The sequence below is a fragment of the Aulostomus chinensis genome, chromosome 3 (genome assembly GCF_037954235.1).
Source record: "Aulostomus chinensis isolate RoL2024-O1b breed Wild chromosome 3, RoL_Achi_v1.0, whole genome shotgun sequence".
Taxonomy (NCBI): domain Eukaryota; kingdom Metazoa; phylum Chordata; class Actinopteri; order Syngnathiformes; family Aulostomidae; genus Aulostomus; species Aulostomus chinensis.
In genome coordinates this window covers 18,843,958-18,864,346 of record NC_141322.1, presented here as the reverse complement: position 1 = coordinate 18,864,346, position 20,389 = coordinate 18,843,958, and the positions used below count along the sequence as shown (strand labels likewise).

Below are 20,389 nucleotides of genomic sequence, written 5' to 3'. Positions count from 1 at the left end.
GGGTTTGTTGATATGTCTGAACATGGATGACATAAATGGATTAATCTTCCTGGTCAAACTTGTGTACGTTTGGTGGTCGTTTTCTACAGAGATATTGGACGCGCCTGCAGCACACGCAGCCTTCCAGAGGAGCATAAATCATGCACCAGCCACCAGAATACTCTTTAACAGCAGCGAGAGAGGAGGAGGATAATACTAAGTGGCCATTTTTCATTGTGACCTTATGGATTTCCACGTCCGACTCCTTGGTTGTCTTAATCAGATGGATCCTCACACTTGCTGAATGATATTCCTCCTCCTCCTCAGCTTCAAAAACAATGACTAAAAGATGCATAAAATCCCATTTAGCAAGCAGGCAAACTGTTTGAACTGACCCCTGAAACCAGAATACGACCTCTACAGAATTCCCTGTATGTGCGAAGCTTCGCCACTCAACTGAGACAAGCTTGTGGTCCCATCTGTTATTTCCACTATCGGTCATTGTTTGGTGACACTTTTCAAACACCTTCTTTGAGCTGACTACTGGGAACCGTTACCACGGCAACCTCAGGGTCATATGACAGACTTTGTGTCCTCTCTGCATGCCTGTGACTGCATCACTTGGAGAAATACAAGTTATTCATCCTCTGTTTGGTTGCATAAATTTCGGTGTCTATGACATACTGTAGGTGACACGCTTAGTTTTGATATCATTTTCTGTATGTCTCAGCTCTCCAAGTACATTTCGGTAAAGTAAATTGGCTCAGAAATATCCACCTTTTATGTTTTTACACTGTTTTTAATATCCAGCATATTTTGTCACCTCATTTGAGATCATGTCTGATTAGAAATCTTTGACATGAACGTGATGCTGAGACTGAAACGATTTCAAAACAGCCCAGAAAAGTCTCGAAATATCAGTTTAGGAGAAAGCTTTGTACCCTTCCTCTACACTGGGAGTAAGGGTTCCCAGGACAGATGCTAACTGGACGGCTCTGGGTGACTCAGATCATTTTTTTGGGGCTTTTATCAGCAGCCCTGTGGGCCTGTGGGACGGATGTCACCACGGTGCTGCTGCCCTCTCTAGTTAGCAAATGACCAAATGGTCTGGTTGGGGTTGGCTGAGCTATAGCTTTGTTCAACTCTTCATCTCATTCCTCATTTAAACTTTCCTTTTTTCTAGAGCTTAGGTGAGGTCCCACAACCAGCACCTGCAAAAAAAAAAACTTACAGAAGAAAAAGTGAGGGTTCAATTTGGTTTACATCAATAAAGTTCAGTGTCACGTGTACTTTTTGCATCCTTGCCATTTCTGTCGCTCCTTTTCTTGTTACCAGCGTGCGTTTGCCTGCAGCTACTCACCTGCTTTGAATAGCACTAGTTGCTGCATTTGCTGCTAGTGTTTATTGTAGTTGATTGTAGTTTATTATAGTGTATTATAGCTTATTGTAGTTTATCATAGTTTCTGCTACTATTGCTCTTGTACTCTTTCTGCTGCTACTTGTTTCCTGCTGTTGTAACAGTGACAATTTCCCCACTGAGGGACGAATAAAAGCTTATCTTACCTTATCTTATCTTAAGCAAACAGCTTCAACAATCCCCCTCCGACTAAATTAATTAATTAACATTAATGATTAACAGCAAGAGCAATACATACGTATGAAAATGTAAACTTCTTTAAATGAAAGAACAGCGTCAGAAAGCATGGACTCCCATAACCGCACTTACACAAGTTACTGTTACGTACACTCTCAGCATCTCATTCCACTTGTCTGCTAGTGTGGACAGGAAAAATATGAAATACAGGAAGTTTATTTTCTGTGGTCTTAGCACTCGGTCCAAGCTAGGTGGGGAAACTGCACTGTTATAACACCAATTTGAATAAATCAGTCCATTAATTTCTCCTGATCTGCGGTGATCTTTCCCCGCCAAACACTGGCAATTTGAGCATGACAGGAAACATCATTTAAGTCAATAGGAGTCGTAGTTTGACACTGGTGGATGTCTGTGCTAATCTATGCCATATTTGTGGACAAGTTTAATAATCTATATTTTCTTTATCCAGCTCAGGAATCAACAAACACGTTGATTTGAGCTAAAAACGACGCAAACTACCACCCCTACCAGTGATGCAGCAGTGGCAACCGTCTTTGTGAGCGCGTGACACATGTATGTGAGTTCACACTTTTTGATGTCACGGATCGACGTGCGGCATCCCTTTCTTTTCTGTGGACCTCAGCACCGTCGACTCTGTCCCTCCTCTTTCCTTCACATACCCTCCCTTGTTCCTACTGTATCTCTGCTTGTTGACGTCAGCATCCTTTCTTTCTACTCCTTTATGCTGTTCACCTTCAGTCCCCTCTGACATCACAACGTCTCCTCTCACTGGTTTGCAGGCCCGCTTCTTCTCACGTGCTTTCATGTATTCTGCATCTGCACCACCACATCCGCCCAGTACTTTTCCTTTACTCCAGTCTCATTTATATTCCTCCCTCCCTCCTGTTTCTCCCCCTAGTCTGGGTCACTCCCTGCTCCTAAAAAAAGCCTCAAGCCGGCACTGTGGGCTCTGTGGTACCTGGTCCATTATTAGAAGAACTACAAACATCATGATCCTCACTTAAAACAAGAAACTGAACACTTGAGACGGATGTGACTGAATAGTAGAGCAATGGAGCCTACTTTCTTCGGCCCATGTGCACGGCTCTGTGATGGATGCAGATATTATTAGATTGTCACTGTGATCAGCATCATACAGAAACACTTCAGCTCCGCCACCAATGAGTCATATTCAGAAATGTTGTCGAGGATGGAAAAAATAAACTGGGAGTATTGTCTTTTTTACATGATCTACCTCCTCATAGGTGTCACACCAGTGTTTTCTTTCCCAGATTGAGGGTGTGCAGGTGTGTGCAGGTGTGCAGAATAGGAGAAAGTGGGTCACGCCTGCATGTGACAGACACACACAAACACACACTGCAACGTTTCTCCACATGAATATGGCGAGTGTCAAATTCTAATATAAACAGATGCAGTAGCTGAGTGTCGTAATACTCAGCAGAAAGTTCTCATTTCAATCATCTGTTTTTCCTGTTGCATGATGGGAAATTCATCATGAATGTGTATGTAGGTTCAGGTTACTCAGGTGAAGGCTGGATTTATTTATTTTTTTGGCAAACAAAAATGTACAAACATATCTGTTACTGAGCATCTGTCAGACATGAAAGCCAGAGTTCAGCGGGTCGGCGCCTGCTGTTCACCTCAGTGAGACGCACCAAAATAGAAACTCATTAAAACCTGTATTTTGTCGGTTTTTTTTTCCCCCTCGCTAATCCTTCGAATTTGACAGCTCATTAACCAACACCCCGCCATTCTGTTTTTGGAGATGAGTCGCCTGTCTGTTCCAGTATGGCGGATCTTTCATATTTCCACCAATGAATTAGAAGTGTACTCTTCTGAATACCAATATCCATTACAAGCAAGATTATCACTCCTGATCCTAAGATTACAACGAGTTTATATTTAATATTCTCCACTGTCAATTTATTGGGTACACCTATATGAAACTAATGCAGTGAAATAACCCTGTAACAAATCCTCCCTTCATGAGGATTACTGCCTCACTGCTGGGCCTGCCCCAGGAACATGTGACCCTCTGTAGAAGAACTTCACCAGATGGTCTCTCAAAGAGGGGCCAGTCCGGCTCACACGGTTGAGGGCAAAGCTCCTGTCCCCATTTTTTTTTCTTTTTTTAGGCAACATAATCCTTTTAAAATACCACTGCAGCAAAGGATACTTTTTTTTGGTAAGTATTGGTTGATACAACAAGATTGAGTCAGAGAGTAATAAGGTCAGAGTTACTCTACGGTGATTTAAAAATGATTCAGAGCAGCCAAACGCAAGAACAACACAGCAACACAGGACCCGGTTTATGAAAACGGCCCAGCCAAAGCTGTAAACACAACTCTGACTGTTGATGCTGCTGACAAAACACTCACTAATATCCACGTGAGGCATTTAATGATAATTCCAAACCAACAAATTTGAGAATTTTAATTCTTTTTTTGTTTGTTTGTTTATTAGTAAGCTTCGAGCCGGTCTTCTCACTTTGGAAATGATAGATTTAGAGCAAAAGATTAGAGTAATTTTGAGCTGGAAAAACAACAACAACAACAACAACAAAAACAAGATATAATCAGACTTTTAAGAAAACACTTTGTTCCATATTAAACAGAAAAATAAGAACTCTGTGTGTGTGTTTGTGTAGGACTTTGTGTGCAGATGAGATATTACAGAACTACAAAGCAACACAGCTGAAAACCTGCAGGACCACCTCTCTTTCCGCTGTGCTGCAGGCTGTAATCCTGCGTGTGGGAGCGCCCTACATACACGCCTCGGCATTTTTAACCCCGTCGATAATAATAATGAAGCCTACACATCCACAAATAACTGCTCACACCCACAAAGACACTACACGCTTTGTGGGTGATGACTCGGATCAGCGAAGAGTATTCACAGTAACGCTTTTCGTCACATTTTCGCACCATTAGACTCTTGTCACACATTTATTCATTTTTATACACAAGCATAATAGTCCAAAGCGCAGATCACCATGTGACCATAGGTGAGTTGAGACAAAATAATCAATATTATGACATTTTGATATGGAAATGAACAGCACACTGGGATCTGTAGATATGATCAAAACCTGATTTATTTCAACGTATTTGTCATTACACAGTACTCTAAGTTCCTCTGTACTACAGTTGAACTGGTTGGTAGGAGGATCGTCTCTGCCCCCTGGTGGTGAGAATGCGTCACTCCCGAACAGGCTGGCGGGTAGAAATCCAGCTGCTGAAGACACATCTGTTTTTGAACAATCCTGAATTTAACAGCTTAACAGATCCCAGAACTGCAGTCAGTCCAGACAAGATGTCACGTACATGAATTATGAATTTAAATAGCAGCATCTCTCCTCTTTTGGGGAAATCTTTGCTTTATGGAACATTTTGCTTTAAAAGAGTTTCATGTATTGAGAAGTTTTTATGTCTCGTTTTTATTTATAAATTTGAAAAACACTTTAACTTCTTGTTTTGCAATAATTGCACATTTGTATTTGCACTTCTACATATACATATATCTATATATACACATACATATATGCACACGTATATATGTACGTGTACACATATATATATACACACATATATCTATCTATGCACATATAAATATATATTCCCATACATATATACACACACACGTGTATATATGTATGTGTATATATATATATATATATATATATATACATACATACACACATATGTATATGTACACACATATGTATATGTACACACATATGTGTATGTACACACATGTGTATGTACACACATATGTGTATATGTACACATATGTGTATATGTACACATATGTGTATATGTACACGTGTGTATATGTACACGTGTGTATATATGTACACACGTGTATATATGTACATATGTGTGTATATACACACGTGTATATGTACACATATGTGTATATATGTACACATATGTGTGTATATACACATATGTGTGTATATACACATATGTGTATATGTACACGTGTGTATATATACACGTGTGTATATATACACGTGTATATATGTACACATATTTGTGTATATACACACGTGTACATATATACACGTGTGTACATATATATGCGTATATATGTACACACATATGCGTATATATGTACACACATATGCGTATATATGTACACACATATGCGTATATATGTACACACATGTGTATATATGTACACACATATGTGTATATATGTACACACATGTGTATATATGTACACACATGTGTATATATGTACACACATGTGTATATATGTACACACATGTGTATATATGTACACACATGTGTATATATGTACACACATATGCGTATATATGTACACACATATGCGTATATATGTACACACATATGCGTATATATGTACACACATATGCGTATATATGTACACACATATGCTCATATATGTACATATATGTGTATATATGTACACACATATGCGTATATATGTACACACATATGTGTATATATGTACACACATATGTGTATATATGTACACACATATGTGTATATATGTACACACATATGCGTATATATGTACACACATATGCGTATATATGTACACACATATGCGTATATATGTACACACATATGCGTATATATGTACATATATATGTGTATATATGTACACACATATGTGTATATATGTACACACATATGCGTATATATGTACACACATATGCGTATATATGTACACACATATGCGTATATATGTACACACATATGCGTATATATGTACATATATATGTGTATATATGTACACACGTGTGTGCATATTCTCAGCTGTCCCTGATATATTAAGGAATTTGTTCAGGAAAAAAAGTCCTTAGATTCCACACGTATCGTACCTTCAAAACAATTTAGCTGCATTCCATCTATATTGTGTCCTCTCATGGAGCTCCCCTCATGTTTTCTGAGTGTCTGCCCCCCCCCCCCCAATTCTCCTTCTTTTTCATCAGTGATCCCTGAATAAAGCAGCAATAACGACATCAGTTCCTGCACGTTTATTCACTTATTGTTTGCTCTGTGTTCCTTCACTCATTCCTCATCTGTCAAACAACTGGATCAGCCGATCACATCACCTGACACGACAAATACTGTACATCACATTATATTCCCCTCTGTTCAGGTTCTCCACCCAACTCTGCCCTCTGGAGGACTGGGAGACCAAAAAAAAAAACCCCATTCAAAAACATCCTGCTAATTTCAAATGATTCATTAAATGGGATGTCACAAAGATGAGGTCGCATCAGATAGAAAGGTTCAGAATAGCTGCCTTTATTCAACAAGGAATCAAACACAATTTACTCTCATCATGTGACTGATAAATGTGACACAAGCACATTAAAAAAAACAACAAAAAATCTGTACTCACCAATACTTGACGGGTGGATTTCTTGAAGTGTCCGATTTCAGCGGAGAAGTGTCTGTGTTGACGTGGTCGTCTGAAACACTCATCATCATAGTTATGACCAGCTCACATTTAAGACACCCTCTGTCCTGCTGGGCCAATGTGTCAGTATCGAAAGGTACATAAACGGTATATAAAGTGTGTTGTAACCTTCTGTAGCTACTGAGAGCGAAGAATTCAGCTTCCAGTGCAACCAGCAGCTTCCCGCATCCACGGTCCCACCAATAAACTTTAACAGTTACACTTTTACTCTTAAAAAAAATGCTCATCGAGACACGTGTCCCTCAACACAGATGTGATCCACTGTGTTGCAAGATCTCCCAACAACTAAATAGTAAATTTACCAGAGTCTCATTTTATTTTGATAGTTAATAAATTATTCCCCCCCCCCCACTTGTTTTGAAAGAATAAAGTTTAGTGCTACTTTAATTTATAAGCTCTATGCATTTGTTCTGGCTTGTATTTTGAATTGATTTTCTTCCAGTTTTTAGTTCTGCGTTGACCAAACTATTTTCTCATGAATTTTTCTGCCTTCAAATCTATGAACGCAGTTCCTCTAACTTATCCATCTACAGGTTATTTGAATCGCCTTGTACAAATATCAGCAGTTTTTTAAAGTATTTTATGACCCTTTTGTCACCTCGCTCTAGTCATCGGTGAGGACCTCTAAACTGCACCGACCTGCATTGAGATTGCTATGCAAATAAAGTTTGATCGGCAGTCACCATTACACAAAAAGGATCTTGTTCAAGTGCACAAGAATCACAATGAAATTGGAGAAAGTGCATCAATTTCTTCTCAGTTTTGGCAGGTTCTACATACCTGAGTCAGCTGGCACGTTACCTGAGGAGTTGGTCAGTGCCACAGCTCCAGGAAGTCTCAGGTCCGAGTCACGGCTAGCCAGCCCCCCCACCCCACCCGGGGCCACCAGTGAGGCCAGTCAGATCCCTTGTGTCTGGAGATGAACCCAGAATAGTCAGCTATGAGCAGGAGCGTCGTCTCCACCAGGTAGATCCCACCCACAGTGGCAGGAAACTCTTTGTTTGTTTGGCACATAATCATTTCAAAATAAAAGCATCCTCACTAGAGGTTCCCTGAGATCTTCCGCTCCAGTTGATGGAAAACCAGGTGGATGAGGCGGATGTCGTTTCAACCTCTGTTACGGGAGGAGCTCGACGAGTGACCACACAAGTGAAGACTGCTCCCAGAGCCAGATGATGATGATGATGATGATGAGGATGATGATCTCCTGCTGAGGCCTACAGATGCAGGCGACCTCAGTGACCTTTCGCAGAAGTTGAATGACAAACCAGGCAGACGAACTCTCTGCGGGTATCAGCCACTAAATCAGTGACTCACCCTCGCAGGCTGACTGGAAAATACAAATCTGCCCAATTTGTTGTTTGTTTTTTCTCAACCGTCACATGAAAATCTCTTCACAAAGGCGTCATTCAACAAAAGATGATCAACAACAACGCAAACACGCGTACTCTCCCGCTCTGCTCGGAAGCCTCCCGCTGTCAAAACCGTCAAGAGTTTGATAGACAAATTCCAAGCACAGAAAAAGGTCACAAAAGTTGTCTTCCGAAGCACTTGAGTTTCCCAGGAATGAGTAAATTTATTGAGACAAAATCTATGAAGTGCACTTTGCGATTTGTTTTCTGACAGTTAGGTAAACTTCTTAGGCCCGTGACGTTCTCCATTTCTGTCTCCAGATATCCTGAGTTTACAGCACACACACTTTTTTTTCTCCTTCCATTTGAAACAAAGAGCATGAAGAGCAATCATTAACAGTCCTCTGGAGGGAAGGCATGTGGCTACCCTTCACTTCCAATTCATTCACGAGTCCACGGATTGATAATTCTAATGACGGAGTCCTGATCAGAAATGTGCACCAAATACATAAAATTAAGGAGTTTACGCTGACATCATCTTTGTTTTACAGTACATGCATTTGTCAAACATAAACATCAGAACAAAAATGGAGGATGGAAACAAATCAAACTGAATGTGAGTCATTAATAAGGGGAGGACACAATCGGGCCATTGAAATCGTCCATGAGAGCTGAAATTACTGTAAATGATCAGTCAGCCAGCAAACCACTGTTAACATCTGGATTAGTTCCAGTTTCTGCAAAATTCGAAGCGAACCTCAGATTTAGAGATGGGAATTTTTTTGAAAAACTTTTTTTCCCCCTCCGGCGCTATTTTCTGCTACGTTAAAAAATCAAAATGATCAATTAGCAGAGAAAAATTGAAATAAACTGTTGCCCCTATAATAATTATAATAATAATTATAATAATAATAATAAAATGTACTGCTGTCCAATGTAACAAATCAGGCAATGAGAAAAAAATCGCAAACAGTTCAAATGAATCTGACCGAAAACGTGCTTGTGTCCACCCCCTGTGGAAACTGTGGGAATTTCACCTTGTAATGTCACACAACCACCAGAATTCATTTTATGCTATCATCTTTAACACGCATATGTATAATTATATTTGTCAATTATGAAAAATAATCTGTGTAGGCCAGACATTTTTTATATATATATATATATATATATATATATATATATATATATATATATATATATATATATATATGACAAATGAAACATTAGTTGTGATCTTATATATCGCCATAAAACAGGAAGTGGTCACATACTTTGGATAAGGAAGTATTTTTTTACTTGTTCAGCAAAAAGTAATACAGATGCACATGAAGAATATCGATGAGTAAAGCTTTAGATTTCGCTAAGAATTAATTAAAAATATATATTGTACATGAGTGGGATCTTTTCTGGCCTTGTTGTACAAATATTGTTACTACGGAGTCATCGATTAGATCTAGAAGTGACATCTGGCAACTGCTGTGGACCTTCAATTCTTTCTTAAAGAAAGGTTGTTGTTTTTTTTCTATAGAACTGAATTTTTCAATGACGTAAGGCATCATCTTACTGACTGACAGAAACCGAGCTTGCTCTTCACCACTCTCAGCCAAGTACCTTTCAAGTATTGTAAATAGCAGAAAACCTGGTATCCTGCTTCGTTACCGTGATTTTTCTTTTCGTATCTCACATTACAATAGTTCTTCAGACGCTTCCGTGTTTCTCATGAGGCGCCCCTGATAATAACCATCACCAGGTAGCTGTCGTCGGTTTTGGCAAAGGCTTTGGCAGAGGCATCCAAGAACTGCTCAGAGAACTCACAGGGAGGGAAAGCTTGCAGGACTCCTCCATGATCCTTGTCATGGCTGCCCCCCACAGGGAGGGTGATGATGCCGGCTGCCTCCTTCTGCTTCAGATAGGAGACCAGGTTCTTCAGTGGTCTCTCCATGGAGTTGCTGGCGTCCTGAGCCCCTCCGTCCTCGGGTTTTGCAGGCATGGCGAGGAGGATGGAGTATCCGTTTGAGCCGACGGCCTTGATGCGACGAGAAACTTCGTCCAGCTTGGGCTGGTCCAGGCGCAGACGCTGGGTGATCTTCAGCTCGGACACTTGGCCACCGTCGGAGCCCTTCACCAGCAGACTGGTAGCCGCCGCCACATTGCCATCCAGCAGGTGCAAGGACGTGGGGAAGCTGCTGTTCTTTAGCAGGAGGACGCCCTGCCACACCTGACTCAGTTTCTCTACTCCTGCTCCCTGTTTCAACTGCTGATCAGGCTTAGAGGAGGAGTCTGAGGAGGACGGAGGCTGTTCCACCTTCCTCGCTGGGCTCTTAGCCAAGTCACAAGCTTTCCGTTTACGGTCCTTCTCTGGGCTAAGAGTTCTTCTTTTCTTGTTGCCCAAGCCAGTGTCTTGGCTAATCTGTCGCTCTCTGACAGGGGAGGCTCTGCCAGAGCGAGGCAGGCATTCAGGATCACTATATCGCCCCCCATCTTTGCTGCTCCCTCCAGGGCTGCGCTCTAGTGAGCTGCCATGGCGGCGCTGACCATAGTCACTGCTGTCAGGTGAGCAGTCCAGCCGCCACCCTTCATCCAAATGTCTTCTTTTGCGAGTGCTTTGCAACTCCCACTCACGTTCTACTGACCAGCTGTCACAGGAATGTCTCTCCAGGCGTTCTATTGGTTCAAAGCCACTACCTCTCATCCTGTCGTGGACGCTCAGGCCAGACCATTCAGCAGGGGAGAAGAGATCCCGGTCTCGGAAGCGAGCAGGTATCGGAGGGGACCTCACCCTCACCGAGTCAGCGAGGCGGTGGGCAAAAGGCTCAGAGACCAAATCATAGTGTGGCAGAGGGAGGGGCAGCTGCACATACTGCTGCTGCGGCTGGTAGCGGTGCTCTGCGTTGGCAAAGTCCACCCTGAGTCTCCGGTCGGGGCCGCCAAGTGGGAAGCCTCGCATGTGATTGCAAGCAGCCTGAGCAGCATCCAGGCTTTCATACTGAATATAAGCCCACACCTCCCCTTTCCTGTAGTCTATATTCCGAATGGTGCCAAAACGGTCAAACTCTTTGGCCAGAGCTGTGAGAGGCACCCAGGGTCCTAGGCCCCCTACCCACAGTCTGTTAGTGGGTGTAGGTTTACCATAGCCAATTTTAATGGGGTTACGACCAACCACTTTCCCTGACATCGCTAATTTGGCACGGTGAGCCATGTCAAGGTTTTCAAACTTGATGAACCCATAAGTGTTGCTCTGGCCCCGAGCTGCTCGCTTTATATCCACCTCTGTTATCACCCCAAATCTGTCGAACACCCTCCTCAGGTCACTCTCAGTCACACTGACGTCCAGGTTACCCAGAAACAAAGTCCTGTTGGCCCTCTGGTCATTCTCAGGGGTCGTCAGTTCCTCATCACGGAAAACAATACTTTCAGGGATGAACGGTTGTCGACTCCTGGCGTCATACACAGAAAGATCTCTGAGGTGAGGAGGGGTGTGGCGGCCCAGCGCCAACTGCTGTAGTCGGAGGTCTCTGTACGCCAGCCCGGGAGACAGCGGCCTCTGCGGATGGAGATGCCTGTGTCCAGCGGGGAAGTTGTCTTTAGACACCGGAGAGCGGCTCCTCCGTCGGCTCAGGTAAACCGTATCGATCCTCAGCGGCCGGTCGTACAACACCAGCCTGCCGCGCGCGTGTTTGGCCGCCCGAGCGTCTTCGGCTCTCCGGAAGTTCACGAACGCCACCCGTTCGTCGTTCTCTCGACTCATTTTAATACTGACGTCACCGAACTTCTTAAACTCGTGAAAGAGTCCGTCTTCTATCTCTTCATCGTTAAGCTGAGAGCCCAGCTCACTTATTTTGAGAGTCTTGTACTCACTTTCCGAGTTTGCAGGAGGCCGTGAGTCGGACCTGGAAGTCTCCGTGGCGCTGTCGCCACCGTGCGGCTTGTTCCCCAACACGGGTCCGTAATCATAAGCACTTCGAACGGACGACGTATGTGCATCCCTCACGTCTCTTTTCTCATGATTTAAGCTTCTCCTGGATGAAGCGCCGCTTACAGCCGAACTGTTACCGTTGCTGCTTGTAACAGTCAACAGGGCTCCGGTCTTCTTGCCGCTGGAGTTGCTTCCTCTGTCTCTGCTATCATCTGACACCCGAGAACGTTTCTTCACCGGCGATCGCTCCTTCCCCTTCATCTCCAGGAAACGATATCTGTCGTGCGGAGTCTCCGAGCTCAGTAACTGTCCTTTCTACCGCGTGAATCCACCTAAAATGTCTAAACTTACTCGCGGTTTCCACGACAGTATCAGACGATTGACACAATCGCCATGTTGAGAGACTTCGACTACTGTACAGGAAGTCCCGCCTCTTCGCTTTTGAAACAAGCTGATTGGTTTGACGGGAAGTCAGTCATATTAAACAGAAGGTCACTCGCCTATGCTCGGCAAGGGTGCGGTTAGCTGCGGGGTCAAAGACTGCCCTGGAAGTTGATTAAAAACAACAGAATGATTTATCAAATCTCCCCTACACGATGTGAGAAGGTTAATTAGTCTCTTTGGAAATGATAGATACTTATTATTAATTAGTCTGCCAATGTGGAGCTGGCATTTCTTTGATTCTACAGTACAAATACACAACTGTAGTTCAAGTATAAACCGTGTGACAGATGTCTTACAAGGTTCGCCACTGTTTCAACAAAGCGCTAAAGATTTATTCGTGAAATTCTCTAACATTACTAACTTCCTAGCTCTCTAAGTTGTTTCTTTTTTGTGGAGTATGATGGAATGTGTGCAGCTACACTGATTTTTTTTTTTACGTAGTTTTTGTCGGAAATTCTCAGATATGCCTTATATTAATTATAATGACTTTTCACCATTTTACTGTTGTCAGTAAGTTGTTTGATCCCCTCTCTAGTATTTTATATTAGTAAGTGGTATAACAATTCATGAAACATAGATCCAGAGGCACATTTATTTTAAAAAAGAAAATACTTAAGATGATGTGAGTAAACACAATTTATTTTCCCTTTCATCGAATCTGTCCCGATATGAAACTCTTTTCAAAGCTGATTTCTTCCTCCCGGATGCTTGCTAAACTCTTGAAATGACGTGACCCGCGAACCTTGTAAAAGCTGATTACGATGACATTTTTGTCAATCTGTGATTTTATATACTTACTAGTAAAAGTAGTTTTATGTGGGTAAAGACAACACAGGGTGATATTTATTTAGAGTCAAATGTTTCCCCTAACCTCGTGGTTGCTTCCTGCAGTTGCACCAGCCCAGTATATTCAAGGACAAAAGTTCTCAGGTTTTTGCCCTGTTCCTCATCTGGGCTCATCTTCCAGAGATTTTGTGACAGGATGTAATTGTAGAGCGTAAAACTAACTCCAGTCCAAAATTGGCTTTTTCTGAGGCTTTCAACTGCACGGGGACATTTTTTCCAGGACAACTGAGAAAATACCCTCTGTTAGATACTAAGTATCACCTGTTCGCAGGCTTCTCTTATCACTCTCTTTCTGTCACCAGCCAGTAAAGTAAAGTAAAGCTCCTCCATATCTCACAGATCAATGGATTTGGAGCGGCAATAACAGGATCTGACATCCTATATGTGAAGATTTCAAGTCAGCATAAGATCCTTGGCATACCGCGCGGTGCACAATCACATATTTTTTTTATTGTTCTTTCAGTGCCAGCATTTTACACCCTGCCTGTGTTTTCTTAGCCTTTGGCCTCACTGAAACAGAGGCAATTTTCTAGGGTCTTGGTTTATTGTCGTACGATTTTTGGGCTGCCCCTTCCTGGCATGTCACTTGACCCCTTTACAGGGTATCTCAGTGGGGTAAAGAAAACCCCACACTCCTCAAGGATCTATATTTTCTTCATCATGGACAACGTATTTTTTGTCTTTTTTTCGATTTCATGTGCTTATGTTATTTGAGTCATCTTTGTACCTCCACTTCTGCAGAGATCCTTCACGTCCTTCTTACCATGAACTGCATACACTGAAACAGTTGTGTTGTTGTAACCTTTGTGCTCCTGCTCATATCTGTTTTTAACTCACGTCTGTCTTCACTTCCATCTGTTGGCTGCTCACATTTGTCATCGTAATGTCTGCTCACTTCAGCTGCCCGGTAACTTGTCGCTTTGTCGATTCATGATTTACTGCTTTATTACTGTCCGTGTACATTCTGTTTACCTGTCATCTGCATTTATTGAAACTGATGTGTTGTATCATGATTGTTGTTTTCGAGTTGCTCCTTGATTATAGGCTGCAAATTTCAACCCTGGCCTGGGATTACAGATTAAGACGATGATTAATGCTAATTTTGGCATATTTACAGTAAAGCAAATGATCCTGCATTTATGTTTTTGAAGATAAACTAACAATAATATGTGTTGCTGTGGTAGATGAGTTCTGTCATAGCAATAGTCAATCCAAATGTTACTCTCACGGTTATGACCACTAGGTGGCAGCAGGCGCAATGAGCAGCAGCTACTGTAACAGTCACTTCATTCATCAGAGTCTCCTGGGAGGGGCCTGGGGAAAGGATGAGTCATCTTCTGGAGAATTCAGACTTTAAAACAGAACCAAATGCCAGTCATTCATTGACAACAGGAGCTGGTTTGTATTCATGCCATCTGTAACATTCAGTAATCTGAGATTTTCCTCAGGGCCCTGCATTTGATCTAATTATAATCTGTGATTTAATATGGGGGGGGGGGTGCATCATTCAGATTTATTTCCATATAAACATTTGCACTGACACGCTCAACATCTATATTTAACCCCATCTGACCCCTTATGAACACTTAACCACCATTTAAAATCACACTGATAAAAATACTTTCTGACTGGGGCATTAGGCACTGTATTGTTGTGCTGTGTTTTCCACGTGGTTAAATGTAGTACATACACACACACACACACACACACACACACACACACACACACACACACACACACACACACACACACACACACACCTGGCTTGTGTTGCCTGGATTGGGGGTAAATAAGGTAACCTTAGACTGCAGCAACATCATTGCACACCTCTTCAATCATTCATCCAGCCAGGAGGATTGGCAGAGCTACAGCTTTCCCACTAATAACTGATCGATTTCTGCACAAAAAAGGAACTTTAAATGATGAAACTTTACATTCGCCACGCTGAGAATCTAAAACCGATATATGAAATCAGCAAATACTTATGGCTACCGTGAGATTTCAGTTGTTTGAGGCTTAAATAATACAGATGAGAGGAAAGTAAACTAGATGGTTCACTCCGGAGGGAGATCCTGTGGTGAACAATCCATATTAGGACAGAAAAAAGAGTAACCCCAAAACGTTGCCAGAAGAAAGTAAGTCTGAGGGACATAAATACGACTCCCTAGTTTCTGCTCCAGCGATCTGTGTGGTCTCCTGTTTCACTCTCAAGTGATCAGGCTTTCTGTATCGGTGTAATACAGGAACATAAGCCAGCAGACATCTGTGTTACTGAGCAAGCTGAAGCCAGGCCTTAGTCTCTAAAGATCACACCACTTGTCCTCACACATCTGGACTGAATGGATTAAACGCATTGATCTTACGTGGACAGATTTCACATTTTGTTGCCTTTTTTTTTTTTTTTTTGTAGTTTATGAAATGGAAGCACAGGAGCATAACAGAGACAATACAACAAATAAGGAAGTACAACAGGAGGACATTTGTGACACAGCAGCTAACATCACATATCACTTGACAAAGCACTGAACATACAGACTAACAGTTTAAAACAGTCTTTGGTTATAAGTAAGTTCCAGAGAAAACACAGAGAGGTACAGCATTAGCACAGAGTAGATAAGTGTCCCTTTTTAGAAGTTGCTACATCATAATACTGGTAGATCACAATGTTTTGACATTTAAACTCAAATAAATGAACTGAAATTAGCTTGGAAATGTGCCACAAAGACAAAGGATTAAGTGTTCCTTCAAAATAAAAGAACCGAATATTGCTACAACATTAATGAGTTTCTGCTCTTAAGTTTCTTCACTGCTAACTTGTGATGGATGTGACATGTGGGTTGTTATCATATTACTTTTGTATTGTTTTGTATGTTCGTAGTGGCAGTGTCACTAGAAACTATGTTCTTTGAGAATGACTCATCAAAACTTGACTTTAAGATGATGATGATGATGAATTTTGAGCAATGAGCCCACAATATAAAACTATTGGGAATCAAGGAATCTGTTGTGTAGCTGTTCTTCTGTATTTACACTTCCTCTGTTTCAGGCAGCCTGCTATTTCTAACCCTGTTTATGAGACTGCTACATGTCCCGCCGGAATTTGCTAATTTGCTCAGGGTTTGGCACTAAAGCCGGGACACTTTCAGAAGTTGGTGCCCAATCTCATTTCTGTCCCCGGGGCAATGCTTAACTCTCAAAAAAATGGGAGGATGTACATTTATGTTACCAGTATCAAATAATTTAAACTGAATAACATGAAATCCACTTAGAAAACATAAATTTGTATGATTATTAATACAGTCCTTCCATGCAATTGAAGCTACAGAAGCTGGGCTAAAATCTGTCACAATAATGGCAACAATGCCCTGATAATGATGTCATTATTAGGAGAGCAGGAGTGAGATTCAGTTCCTGATGAAACTATATGATGCCCTTATCATAGTATAGGTGCATTCGAACATAAATATATGATTCTAACAGCACAGACACTGAAGTGTGCACTAAAATATAGGGTTATGTGTGCTGTCTCTGTTAAATAAAGCTTGACTCAAATAAACAAAATACATTCCTTATTATTATTATTATTATTTCATAATGAAAATTAATCATGCTTGAAATGTGTTACTTTGTTCTTGCATGGGGAGTAAACCTGTTTCAATTGATGTAAAGAAACTAGATCACTTTCAGTAATTAGAGTTTCGTCTGTTTGCTTCTATTTAATATGAGTAATTGCCTCTGGCTATATTTGACTTTATTTTTTTTCCTTCTTTCTTTATTGTTACAGCAAAAATAAATAAATAAATAAATAAAAAATTTAAATATCAATTAAAATCAATTAGTTAGAGCCAGAATAAACTGAATTACAACAAAAAGGTATCACACAAAAAAAAATGAGGTGCCGATTCTATGATTATGATAAAACCTCATGTGATTGTAAAGCAAACCGGCAGTGCAAACAGCATTAATTTAAAAAAAGAGTTAAAGTAATATTAAGTAGTAATATTTTGAAACTCTTCAGGGCAGCTATTTCTTTAGCTTAAATGACACTGAAACTTTAAAATAATGTAGAAATAAACTGCATGGAAGTAATTCTAGTGTTCAGGCATAAGTTTAACTAAACCTAAAAAGGAATGTAACATTAAAAGACTCGGCAATGCCACCGTTGCACGGTGAAGTGATATAAATTCAATTCTACGTGAGATAAATGCATTCATTTCACTCTAACCAATGTTAATATATGAGGGTATTGCACGAGTAATCAATCTCTTACAAACAGCATGTGCTGCTACATCAGCTGGCCAAAGCTTTTACTTTGTTTGGAGTAAAAAGCTTAGACAGAGCCACCACCGTCTAAGCTTGCAGCCTCTTACGAACATTTACACCACCATGGGGGTATCGGAGCACACAGAGCTGACGGATTGTTCATCAGACCCCCTTCTCTTTGTCTTTTGCTCCTGCCACTCCTCGTCTTCCTCACCTATTGGGTTCAACCTCCCGTTCTGCTCGAGCTGGTCCTTGGTTTCCAGGAAGGGCACATGTCTGTAAGAGAAGTCCCTGCCTCCACCGTCGTCCCCGTCTTGCCCGATCCCCTCGTTTGCTTGAGAGATGCTGACAGTTGAGGAGTGAAGACTACCTGTGGGGTCATTTTTCTCCAGACCCTGACCCGGACAACATGCGCACTGGCAGGGTGTGAGGTAGAGGTAGACAAGGACCATGACTACACTAACCAGGCAAGCCACCAGGGTGGTGTAGGCCGTCTTCATGTTCTCCAGCCCGCCACTCATGGTGGAGTTAAACACCACCACGGTAAAATACAGGGTCTCATTGAGGGAGACGCCAGTGGCATGGCAGATGTAGACCCCTGAGTCCTCTACCTGCAGGGGTCCAATCTGGAGGTTGCCTTCAGGAAGCATCACAGCAGTCTTATTAGCTGGAGACACTGAGACATTTCCTGGCAGTGTCCAGCTCTTCACCACGTCCTTCTGCCTGGTGTCACAATCCAGGACCAGGAACTGCTCCAGATACGCTTCTTCATCCATGATTTTGACCTCACTGCAGTTCAAATAGGCCTTGTTTAAATCCAGAGTGGGCACTTTTTCTTTCTGTGAGACCTGCAGGACACATTTGTGGTCACCCCTAAAGTCAGTGGCAGAGCTGAGCTCCTTCAGGTGCCAGCGGGCCATCATGTCATACAGCTCACAGGTGCAGGGGAGAGAATTGTTGTGGAAGTACAGTCCATTTTTGATCCAGGCAGGCAGACCTTGAAGCTCATGGAGGGGCAGTACTTTGATTCGGTTGGAGGAGACATCCAGCAGTCGGAGACTTTCTAAGCGGCTCCGCTCCTTCACCAGCTCCAGGGGAAAGCGTGAGATCTGGTTGTGACTCAGGTAGAGCCTCTGCAGGTTGATGAGGCCAGAGAAGGCGGTGCGGTCTATCTGTGAGATATGGTTCTTATAAAGCAGCAGCACCTCAAGTTGCTCCAGTGGCTCGAATATGAACTCATCTAGCAGGCAAAGGCCATTGGAGGAAAGATCCAGGTAACGCAGCCCCGTCACATACACAAACGCCTCAGAGGAGAGAAAGGTGAGGCCATTGTTGTTGAGCAGGAGAGTGTGTAGCCTGCTGAGTTTGAAGGGGGTCCACTCAGCACGAAGTCTATTGATGGAGTTGAAGCTGAGGTCCAGCACGGCTGTATACTGTGGGAGAGCTGTGGGGACATTAGTTAGATTCACCTTGGAGCAACTGACTATGTTGCTGGCACACACACACGTCTTTCTGCAGTCTAGGGGGCTTCCTATTAACTGCCCACTGACTCCAAATGTTGGCAGTAACAAAGCCAGAGGTAGAAGTGTGAAGAAGCTGCGTCTCCTCATTGCTGCCTCGGTGGCGTGGTGGGGAAAGCAAAACAACCTCCTCATGATGTCAAGCTCTTACACAATAGTAGACCTTGTCTTCACAGTTGAGGGTCATGGAGCTGCAAGGACAGATTGAAAATGAAAGATGTGATGTCATCGCTTTAATGAGATAATAAAATACATGATGTATAGCTTGCAGCAGCTCATGCTCTGATACTCTCAGGGGTGCACTGCAGCAGCCCCGTCACAGTCAAAAAGTTCTGTTTGCTCAGCAAAAATAAACTAAATAAATGTAATTGAAATAGCTTAAATCAATCAAGAATAATAATCATAAAATGCGCGATAAAGAAGCATGATTCTTATTTGTTTCCATCTTCCGGTAATCAGATCTCCGCACTCAGGCAGATACATGTGTCCCATGCAGCAGACACAAACGTCCCGTCGATGCCTTACCTTTTCCGTTGCAGAGATAAAGAGTCTTCAACAGTCCAGCATCGTAGGAGAGCCGCTCCAGGACGGTACCATCCTCCTCATAGCAGCCGCGGCAGTCGTGTCTGTCGGGCGATCACTGTGCAGCAGCACCAGATGACCGGAACAGCCGGTCTGCGGTCTTTGCTGGTGAGGAAACGCACCCAACTGTTAGTTGATCTGCGGCGCGCGAACAGCAGTGGAGAGGTGTGTGTGTGTGTGTTTGTGTCTGTCTGTGTGTTTTACGTCCCCTCCTCTCTCTCCCTCACTCACTCTCTCTCTCAATTTACACGTGACGCAGTCATAAAAAGAAATAAGTTTAATTCTACAAATATTAAACAGGAACGAGTGAAAAAACTCTTTATTTTGCTGTGAATCAAAGGAACATGATATTAGTTCAGAATTTTATATATATATATGTATATATATATGTGTATATATATATGTGTATATATGT

The 20,389-nt window shown here is 42.2% G+C and overlaps 1 protein-coding gene and 1 pseudogene across 1 annotated transcript; both read right to left on the bottom strand.

The window, feature by feature from the left end:
- Positions 1–6,574: 6,574 nt before the first annotated feature.
- LOC147268051 (RNA-binding protein 15 pseudogene) lies at positions 6,575–12,751 on the bottom strand (annotated as a pseudogene).
- Positions 12,752–15,401: 2,650 nt separating this feature from the next.
- LOC147268050 (amphoterin-induced protein 1-like) lies at positions 15,402–20,183 on the bottom strand. Its single transcript, XM_086200754.1, has 2 exons — positions 19,918–20,183; positions 15,402–19,583 (listed from the first exon to the last, which is right to left on the bottom strand). Exon 2 carries the CDS (start codon positions 19,525–19,527, stop codon positions 17,986–17,988), a length of 1,542 nt encoding a protein of 513 aa, XP_086056880.1. The 5' UTR covers positions 19,528–19,583; positions 19,918–20,183; the 3' UTR covers positions 15,402–17,985.
- Positions 20,184–20,389: the final 206 nt, after the last annotated feature.